General features: G+C 46.2%; 2 protein-coding genes across 6 annotated transcripts in view; both read left to right on the forward strand.

The window, feature by feature from the left end:
* Positions 1–53: 53 nt before the first annotated feature.
* Positions 54–3132, forward strand: Nemp (Nuclear envelope integral membrane protein). Of its 4 annotated transcripts, XM_018036704.2 has the most exons (8): positions 56–537; positions 1295–1404; positions 1468–1690; positions 1778–1944; positions 2029–2244; positions 2309–2433; positions 2633–2794; positions 2860–3132. In XM_018036704.2, exons 1-8 carry the CDS (start codon positions 441–443, stop codon positions 2978–2980), a joined length of 1221 nt encoding a protein of 406 aa, XP_017892193.1. In that variant the 5' UTR covers positions 56–440; the 3' UTR covers positions 2981–3132. The 4 variants fall into 4 exon arrangements, with proteins under 4 accessions (XP_026675371.1, XP_017892193.1, XP_026675373.1 ...); XM_026819570.1 differs by having other exon boundaries at positions 54–537; positions 2633–3132; XM_026819572.1 differs by lacking the exon at positions 2633–2794.
* A 2314-nt stretch (positions 3133–5446) lies between these two features.
* Positions 5447–10084, forward strand: part of tinc (transmembrane protein tincar) — a 21427-nt gene continuing 16789 nt past the window's right edge. For both annotated transcript variants that reach the window (XM_018036800.2, XM_018036801.2), the window contains exon 1: positions 5447–5975. The gene's annotated coding sequence lies outside the window, so the exon portion shown is untranslated. The remainder of the gene's footprint in view (positions 5976–10084) is intronic.

Genomic DNA, 10084 nt, shown 5'->3' on the forward strand with positions numbered 1-10084 from the left:
GTCCAACTGCAATTAAATCCTCTTACTATTTGTCTCCAACTATTTTGGCATCCTCGATTGTATAAACCGCGTACCTTGCACGACGATAAACTGACTCATTTCGAATATCTAGAAGCTACCAGAAAAACCGGACGATAACAATAACACTGATTCACACGCTGTCGCACCCTAACGAATTAATCGAAATATCGGGTACTATTCTTCCCGAAGAAGTCGACCGCGATTGTAAGAAGTTTTACCGCTGCACGATTCGAAGTTCCACTTCGTGAAATTGTTTATAGAAAATTTCGATATTCGTCATCGAGACACAGTATCGATGTAGAAATTTCAAACGAGGTGCTACTAATTCTCAGTATTTACGATTCCGTCCAGGACCTCTCGTGAGTGAAGTTACAGTAGCCACTATTATTAGTATCAAACGTGTAACGAACGGCCGAACAATGCGACGACTGAGTATTATTATTATCGTACTATTTTGCAACTGTTTTCATAAAGATTCTTCAGCAACCAATCTTCAACCTACTAGCACACCATCAGGTAAGTCGTATCTAACCTATACAGGATGTCCTAGAATTAGTTTTAAGCCTTCAAATGTGGAGGAGCTGAGGTAATTTTAAACAATTTTTTCCTTTGCAAAAATGTTGTCCGAAGCACGGTTGACGAGTTATTATCAACAAACCGGGACCAATCAGAGTGCTCGTATACAAGACGGGTAGGTGCGCGATAACCGTCTCGTCCGTTGCCGCGGCCGTATGCCACGCGGCCATAACGAAATGTAGAATTAAAACAAAAGTTACATGCAACAGCAACTAAGAAATTGATTAGATATCAGAGAAAAGAAAGCAATTAGTCGTTAGTTACGTTCGCTGAACAAATGTAACATACTCAATGAAATAACTAACAACTTTATAAATTACAGAGTAGCTAAAATTATAAAAAATGGGAAGAGAATTAAAGTTGTTCTCGTCACGAGCGTGGCATATTCCCGCGGCAACGCACGAGGCGGTTATCGCACTCCTGCTCGCCTTGTATACGAGCGTTCTGATTGGTCCCGATTTGTTGATAATAACTCGACAACCACGTCCAGGACAACATTTTTGCAAAGGAAAAAGTTGTTTAAAATCACCTCACTCCTCCCCATTTGAAGGCCTAACACTAATTCTGGGACACTCTGTTTATAAGTTATTAGTTTCTCGTTCTAAATATAATGATTGCCTTTAATTCTCTTAAGAAAAAATCTAGAACCAAGCCTTTAATACAGTTGTTCGATGTTCACTGGTTGAACTTGTTTTAGTACACCACTTAAATTCAGGAGACATGATTACAAATTGTTATGTGGGGTTGGAGATCTTTTGTTACACTGCTGATAAAAAATATTTGATGAACATGTGGAAAAGCTTAACAGTAAGACATTCGATCTTAAAGCATCTTACTGTTACACTTATACATACGTACATTGCATTTCAGATACATTTAGATGCAAGTATAGATAACTTAGACCTTTACGATGGGAAAACTCCTGACGAAGTGGTACAGAAGCATCATGACAAGCAGAGGTCCTGGGGTTTAAATTTTTTTACTACGAAAAAGAATGTCAAGTTAAAATTCAGTCCATTTGAAAACTTCTGCATTGGTGTAGACATGTACCGATCCAATTTGCTCACATACACATTAAGCGTAACTCATGACAGTGAGTGTCGCATAAGAATCAAAGATAAAAAAAATGTCCTACATCTATAATAAATGAACTAAGAGCATTCGATTGTTGTATAAATAGGTGTCGACAACATCCAAGTAGCATTAATGGTGTTAGGAATTGTATTATATTGGAGTGCTCGTAAACTAAGTGAGAGCGCGTTATTTTATTATTTCTGTGGCATAATGTTTGGACTCATTACATCGTTCATGATCTTAGTGTACTTCACTAGCAAGTTTCTGCTGAGGGTAAATGATCTTTGTATGTGTTATTTGTACATAACTTCGTATGTCTCGACCTCGTGATACTAATGAGACCGTAAACGATTTAAGGGTAAATTAATGTACTTAATGGTCGTCACTGGGTGGACAATGAGCTTTTACCTGTTTCATTTCCTATGGGAAAATGCCCAACTAATTGCGCTACAATACAGAGAGATGATCGTATGGTACATTTTATCGGTATCCGGCGTCAGTTTCATAATTTGCTATTGGTTCGGTCCGGTTACGAATCCCAGAACGAAAAAAATTATGCAATGGTTCTTGCAGGTCTGTATTCAAAGCCCGCGATAAAGAATTAAAAAAAATGTTACACTCTTCCTAATTCATTTAGATAGCAGGATTGTGTGCCATGTACTATAGCAGTTACTTACGCGAAGCGTCCTTGCTTTGCTGCGTGATAAACGTTCTCCTTTACAATTTTGCTACTCCGTTATTTCGAAAGGGACGGAATTATTGGTAAGTGAAGATTGATGAATACGATTCTGTTCAAGAATTTTAATACGCTTCCTCGGATTGTTTCTCTGTCGATTTGTGATATTCCGATTTTACGAATAATAAATAAATAAAATGCGAGTAACGTCGGGTCTCAGTGTCGTTGTTCAGAAAAGCAAGTACCTGTATTGTTGCATGTATCTACACGCTTGTTCGAAATCAGGAAGAGCATGTTTCCCATACGGAGAAAATTATTAACGGAAGTCGAGTACCGCAAAGAGGGAGTAAAGGAAACTAAGAATGCGTTAACCAAATTGAAAGAATATTGCTCTAGTCCCGATTGTAATCCGTGGAAAACTGTTCTGAGACTGAGAGATCCGATAAGGTTGTTATCGACGCTTGGACATATCATCGAGAAACTGCGACGAATACTAACGCGCTTCATTTTAGGTTCGCCAGATTCATGGAGGGCGAACCGCACGTGTCCGACAACGAGGTGCAGCAATGCATCGCCCAGAGAAGAGACCTAGAGAATCCATATGATCTCACGGAAGACGAGGACGACTTTTAACAGAATCTGTAAATAAGAACGGTTTATTTAATTGTAAATAAGAACGGTGTATTTAATTGTAATAGTAACGAACGATCAGCGAGTGTATTTTTTTAGCGTGATTGCTGTGAGCCGACTGTACTATATTTAAATAAAGTAACTGTTTGAGATAACTGCCCTATTTTCATCCCCTTCAATCTCTGCAATAAGAAACTCTATTTGATTACGCGACGTTCGTTTCGCTCTTAATTTGACCCGCGTTATGGCGTGAACGGCACGAGATCGCAAAGTGCAATTACATTACTTCTTGCGCCTCTATTACAATCAGTACCGTGACGCGATTAACGGGGAAAGAGGAAGATAAGCGCGCGGCGAGCATTCCAGCGTGGCGATAGACGATAGACCAACGCGCGGCATGCAACATTTTCGCGTTCCTCTCTCCCTCTCCTGTGTATGCAAATCGTTATCGGGTAACGAGCAACACCGACAGGTGGTCTTCAAAAAGCTGTGACGCGTCTAGCTGCGTGTGGCTTCGGTGCATTCGCTCGATTGATCATATTGGATTACAAATTGCCACGGAACGCGCTTACAGATTACAAAGTCTACTAACTTCAGATTTTCCCTCTCTCTCTCTCTCTTTCTCTCTCTGTCTCTCGCGCGTACCCGTTACCCCCGGTTCGTAATGCGCGCACACCTCCGGACGAGTTTAAAACACAGAAACCCGGGGAACGTGTCATATCGAGAAATATAATAAATCGTAGTGGTCCGCTGAGTGGCCAGCGGAGGCCACGTGATCGGCAGGTGGGATTGGTAGCGGTCCAAAGGGCAGAAGCAGGATCAATAAGAAAAAGACTGGTTTTCCGTGATACATGGCGCACCTGCTCCTCCAGGAGACACACGAGAACGCGCGCAGATCTGATACACTCGCCGACGCTTCCCTCGAGATCTTTCGTCTAATTAATCGATCAATTCTTTCGCAATTGTAATATTCCTCCGAACGTATAAATAGACACAAGAATCGTGTTTCGTTAAAATTTTGCTTGTTGCCCCGGAGAAAGAAGAGACTTTAGAACATTCAGCGTACGCTTAATTTCGTCTAGCCGCGCTCATTAGGGATGGCCGCGAGGAGAGAAGAAAGAGATTTTTTTCAAGGGTTCCGAAGGGACTGGTACGGGTATAGTCAAGGCCTCGACCGAGCGCGTGCCATCTGCCGACTAGTTGTTCGGATACCGGTTGCTCCGAAACTCGCAAGAAATAGCCGGCAACCTTTTAAATCGCCTCTACTTCGGCAATCACGATCAGCTGCCTAGTCTCCGTCCTCTTCCTTCGCGCTGCCTCTCGCTTCCCCCGTTTCTTTCCCTTCTTTCTTTATTCTTCGTGCGCTCGCTGGTGATCAAACTCGTCGAATACGTTTCTTCCAGCGGTAAGGCACACGCGTGTAACGTGGAATTCGTCTAGTCGAGTTTGACCACAGATCGTGGTTTCTCGCGCACGCGATCGTATCGTTCGATACTCGATAAGTCTCCAGCGGAAGTGAGGAAATTTTAATCCGTGCCAATCGGCAAGGGGGGAAAATGGTTCGAGCGTTGAACAAGCGGAAATATTTCTCTCGATGAAAACTCGTTCCGGACATTAAAGTCTGGATCGCGTCGACGAAAGAGGAAATGGGATTGAAGAGGTGAGCCAGGATAAACGCTATTAGAAACGAATACCGTCGCCCCCGGGGTGGACGTTTTCGCGGATGATTCGATTCCGGGATCAAGAGGCCGACCTCGGGCGATAAAAATTCTCGCGTCACCTCACGTATCTGATGCTAAATTGTTCCTCGTTCTCATATGCGTGAACAGACAGCCCCGAGTGGAAAAACGGAACGCTCTCGTGCATATGCACGCGCGCACTCGCTCGAACGTCGAAACTCGTAAATTGAAAAAGTTTAACGATGCTTTCTACGCGGATGAGTAGTTCCGCCGTTGCTACTGCGAGTACATCATTTTCCAGTTGCGCGCGCTCGCAAGGGAATTCAGCGATTAATTGCTGCGATTTTAGACGGACGGCGTACAGAAGTAAGCACCGCGCATACTAGGTCGGGCGATAATTACTATTTCGCCGGCGATAGCGTCGCCGATCGATTCGCAGGGGCAAGGGATGAAACGGAAAATGGTACACAAATGGGGAACAGTAAGCGATTCGATTCCGGGTAAATTCGGTTGTTATCCGGAAAAAGGAGAAGAACACAGCGAGGTAAAGAAAGTCGATAAAATACCTAATAGAATCGCGGCCGCGGGCGGTGGTGTCGTGCCACGGATCGGGATAAGACGAGAGGAGAGAAGCGAAGAGAAGAAGAGAACCCCTGTAGCGCAATGAGAGGTACGGCATGGCGGGGGCAGAATAAAATACATGTTGGTAGGTAGCTAAACGAAGGGAGGAAATGCGCAGCGCAGATGCGCGCTATGTTCGAGCTGCCGCGCCGGTCTGGCCTCAGAGAGAACGTGGACGTTAACCGCGTCGCATCCTTTTGCTTTTCCCTTCGACGTTCTCCTCGCGGAATCGGTCCTGTTCTCGTACCACGCATCGAGCGAACCCGCGGACGGATAGATCGACACTTCCGCTGATCGCTTAACCGAGGCGCGATACCAACGAACGACGGCGCATATTAAAACGCGACACGTGCGATGTGCAGTGACGTTAACGTTGCATTTTGAAAGGACGATCATGATCTTCGAATCGTCGCTCCTGCCGGGACATGCAGCTATTCGCGGGGTGATAGCCACGGGCGAGTGCGAATCGGTAATCAGATGTTAGCGACAGTTTCGTTATTTTCTGTAAATCCTAGTTGCACGTAGTTCCTCGTTCTCGGTAGTGAGTCTGACTATTCGCGAGAATGTAACGATCTCGTCGCCGAGGGAAATCGCTAGTATCCATAGTTTCCAGTGTCGAGCAATTTGACTTTTTCCCCGAAGAGTGTCCACCTTCGCCGAGAGCCGCCGTCGAATCCAGGATCGGGATTCGCACAAAGGTCAGTGTGCGTTTCGTTTATCGATCGTTCCCACCGCATGCTTTCGCTTGGCCATACACGAAAATACCGAATGCCCGTCCGATTTTTGATCGCCGCTTTTCTTATGACCCCTCGAACTCTGTGCAACGGAGAACCGTGCAGCATGCAGATCGATTCACATCGTCGAGCATTGGAAATCGGAATCAGAGTTCACAGGTACTTCGTTTAACGAAACGAAACGGAACGAAATGCTGCGAACGTGACCATTGAACGCTACTTAAGGAGCACTCGGGGCGTAATTAAGATCGATAGCTCGAGATTAGATTGTCCCACGGCGAGGGGAGTAGCGAGGCTAGGGAGAAACGAGGGAATTCGGGATCGAACGGTGGTGGAAGGTATTGCGCGGAAACGAGCTTACTACATGCGGACCAAACGAGTCCTGCGGTGGAATAAGAGCAACTGCGATCATTGATGCACTTAATATTGCATGCCCACGCGACAACAGTAAATATCTGTTCCGTCGCGTAGGAGATTTATTATTAATCCTCGGCATTCTCGTGGTTGGGCTCGCGCTGGCGTTTCATCGATCGTTAATCGAGTATAATACTCGATCGACGAACATGGAGAATTGATAATTGCCAGGCCTCGTTCCCGTGAAAGTCAACGCACCGCCGAGTCCTCGGGTTCATTCATCGTTGCCATGTTGCGTAACAATTGCTGCTGGCACGTGCCACGTACGTACGTATGCACGTTAGTCTGTTACCACTGCCATGCTACGCTGGTTCGTAAGGGTTTCCGCTTAGCTAACCAACGAGCAAGCGATCGTATACCTTTCCTTCGAGAACCTGAAGCGAATTCGCGAGATTCGTCTCGGTCGAGTAACGCGGTTCATTCGAACTGAACCCGAGCACTGAATTACCGTCGAATTAAAACGCTGCTCGCTTTGCTCTCGATATTACTCGCTTAATCAAATTAAACCGCGTAATGCGCCTCGAGTGAACGTACAGAGCGGCTGTCCGAGATTCGTATGATTAACGAGAGTCACAGAGAGAGAGAGAGAGAGAGAGATCCAATGTACACTCTGCTACTGATATGGAAGTAACCCTAGCACCTATAAGACCGTATCGGGTTGAACGAGGGCTAAACGATGCCGAGAAGACGGCCACCCACCCTCAAGGTGGAAGTAATGTTTCAGGAGCCATTCGCTCCCTATCTCCAGCCACACAGGCCGCGTACTTATATTAAAGAAACTCGTGGGAAAGACTCTCGTCGAGGGGTTACGTCATTATCAAGAGCCACTCTTACTCTCGCTCTTCTTTCACGTTGCCCGCGCGTTCCCACCTTTCGTTCTCACCTTCTTCGGCTACTTTCTTCGGAAACGGTCGACGCACGCTTCCCTCGCGAGCACAAACGGCCGTCCTAATTAGTTACAGTCTTGGGCAACTTTCTATCGAAATTAATCGTTCGGATCAAGGGTGACGATGAGACCCGGCGCGAATCGATGAATCCGAAGGAATAAGCCGTTCCTTAGAAATCGACTGGGGGAAATTTGGCGACATCGTTAACGACGGGTATAATGGATTCTTCCTCGGAGGAAGCTCGTTATCGGTAATTAATCTCATTACCGGGTTCTAGCGTGCCGCCAACCGTCACGGGCGCCGGTTAACTCTTCCGTAATCGAGCATAATGTTATAGAATCTGCATCGATTCTTCTTTAACCGAAATTAAACTCGATTTCGGAGTCGGCATCTGATAACGTCCGACAGGATAACGATACTTGTTCCCCGAAGAACGAGCGCATCCTGTGGTTACGCGTTTGTCCGACGCTGGAAAGCAGAGAGCAGTCTGCTCGGGGTTATTTTGGTCGTTTCGTTCACCCTTGTTGAACAACTGACAAAGAAGAGAGGAAGGAGACCCTCTCGGATAAATTTATCGTACGCTGCCGAGGGCGATTTCAGAAAAGGTGCGAGATTTTCGTGTCCGAAAAACGCTTCGACGTTGTAATATACAACTGATCGACATTTTCTAAGTTCCTCGAACGTTCCACCATCGAGGAAGGCAGAAATTGTTGATTTCTTCGTGCGACACGAAGTCTCATAAGGCTACCACTCTGTACTGATCTCTCATCGGTGGTTATACGTACGCGCGACTGTATAAAACGGCGCGCAAAGATAAGACATACGAGCAAAGATTGGAACGCGTAGCTGGCGCGGGCTGGTAGGTGCACGCATTACACGTGTGCACGTCGACGAGCGCGAAGAGAAAGAGGACGAAAAGCCGGTCTCGGTGGAACACCTGCTCCGCAGGTATGCGATCCTTTCCTCTCTTCTTCACGCTTTGCCTGCTCGCGCACGGATTTCTTCCACGCGTTTCCGAGCTTTGTCAGCGGTTTTTGTGCCCGCCGCTACGTTCGCGTTAGTTTATTCAACGCTCGCGAGTCGCGTGCAACAATCGCGTGAGACATTCGAAACGTTCCTTTTTATTTCGCTCCACTGGCGGATAGGTACTGCTTCATATACTGCGCTTAGGTACATACACGCGGATAACGACGGAACACGGAGAAGTGGCATTAAGGGAAACTAGTTCACCGATTTATTCATTTTACCGCGGCGCGTCGAGCCGCGAGCCCGAGCACAATCGGGACACGGCTTTTCTTTTCTATCCCAGCGAGCTTTGTGCATTTCGTTTACCGAGCTCTCGTTCATTTCGAACCCCACGTGTACGTACGCGTACATATATGTACACGTTTAATACAGGAGCCTCCATAATTCGTGTTTACCTTACACGTTGCCAGCCTGTTACAATTCGGAGCAAACGTCGACCACTCGAGCACGAGCACGAAAGCTCCCTTGTTGCGCTCTCGAGCACGAACAACGACCACTGACTATCCGTGTATTATACCGTTCGAAGTTGCGCGATACGAGAAGGATCCGCGAATCGATTCCGAATCTCGCGAATCATTGTCTCGCAAAATAAAAGGGCATTCGAAAGAAACTTGCTTCTAACGCAATCATCGTCTCTCCATCGTGAATCGGGTGAATCCAACGTTTCCCATTTTCTTTGTTTCGTTCCGGTACAAAGTTACCGCCGAGAGGATAATGACGCACGGTGTATTCCTGCAAAGGAATAGAATAAAACTGAGAGAGGGAGACGCGATCTACGTTCGAGTCGTCGACCGTACGAACAGGGGAGTTTGATGAAATCTCGTCCAATTCTCAACAGTCGCTCGCACCGTTCTCGTCGAGCACGTGTACACACACGTGACGGCGTAAATCGTTCGTCGAAGGAAAAAGTAGCAACGGGGCTTATTGTTTCTGCGCTGTTTCGGCGATCTTACGCGTTCGTCCTCATGCACACGGTTTTGTTGGTAACTGGATAGTTAAAGGCTGGCTGCACACGCGCACACGATCTCGAGGAGCACGTTGCTCCGGCGGGCCCCATTGTTTCTGACCAGTTTATCGTAACCCAACACTTATTGTGCATTCTGTACCACACTGGTTTTGCGCTCTCTTCATATACCTAGACAATCCGAACTGCTCGACCGCCAGCCAGCCTGTGTTGCCCTTCTTTGTCCCAAGTAGAAAATATGCTTACGGTACAATCGTATCGCGGATATCCTCGGCTTTCAGTTTTCAACGAAGGCATTCGAACCTTCGACCAAGCCAGGGGTCGATAACGGTTAACGCGAAAAGTTGCGTGCTGACCTGCAAAAGGCTATTTCCAACCGGTCGATACGCGTAATAAGCCTCGTATTCTACATCGTCCAAAGTATAAAGTCTCCGATCTAAAGACCTGCCACCACCGCGGCTATTAGATGCAAACTGCTCAGTGACACAGTTTAAGGATGTATTGGCTATACAGTAAATCCCAAAAGTCTATGCACTTTAGAAATGCATTTTTTAAAAAGAAATCAGACGTCGGAAGAACCTTGCTAATAATAAACCACAAAAAAAAATTTTCGATTTTTCCGAGATTTTTCCAAGGGGTACCCCTTCAATTTCTTTCAAATTTTCGTTTTTGGCCAATAACTCCCAAACCGTTGGACATACGGGAAAATTGCACTGGACCTTTCTTGTAGAGGGCGACGAGATCTACAATTTCCATATAAAAGTTTGTCGCTAGCGTCAATA

The sequence above is a fragment of the Ceratina calcarata genome, unplaced genomic scaffold, assembly GCF_001652005.2.
Source record: "Ceratina calcarata isolate Rehan_Ccalc_2016 unplaced genomic scaffold, ASM165200v1 scaffold153.2, whole genome shotgun sequence".
Taxonomy (NCBI): domain Eukaryota; kingdom Metazoa; phylum Arthropoda; class Insecta; order Hymenoptera; family Apidae; genus Ceratina; species Ceratina calcarata.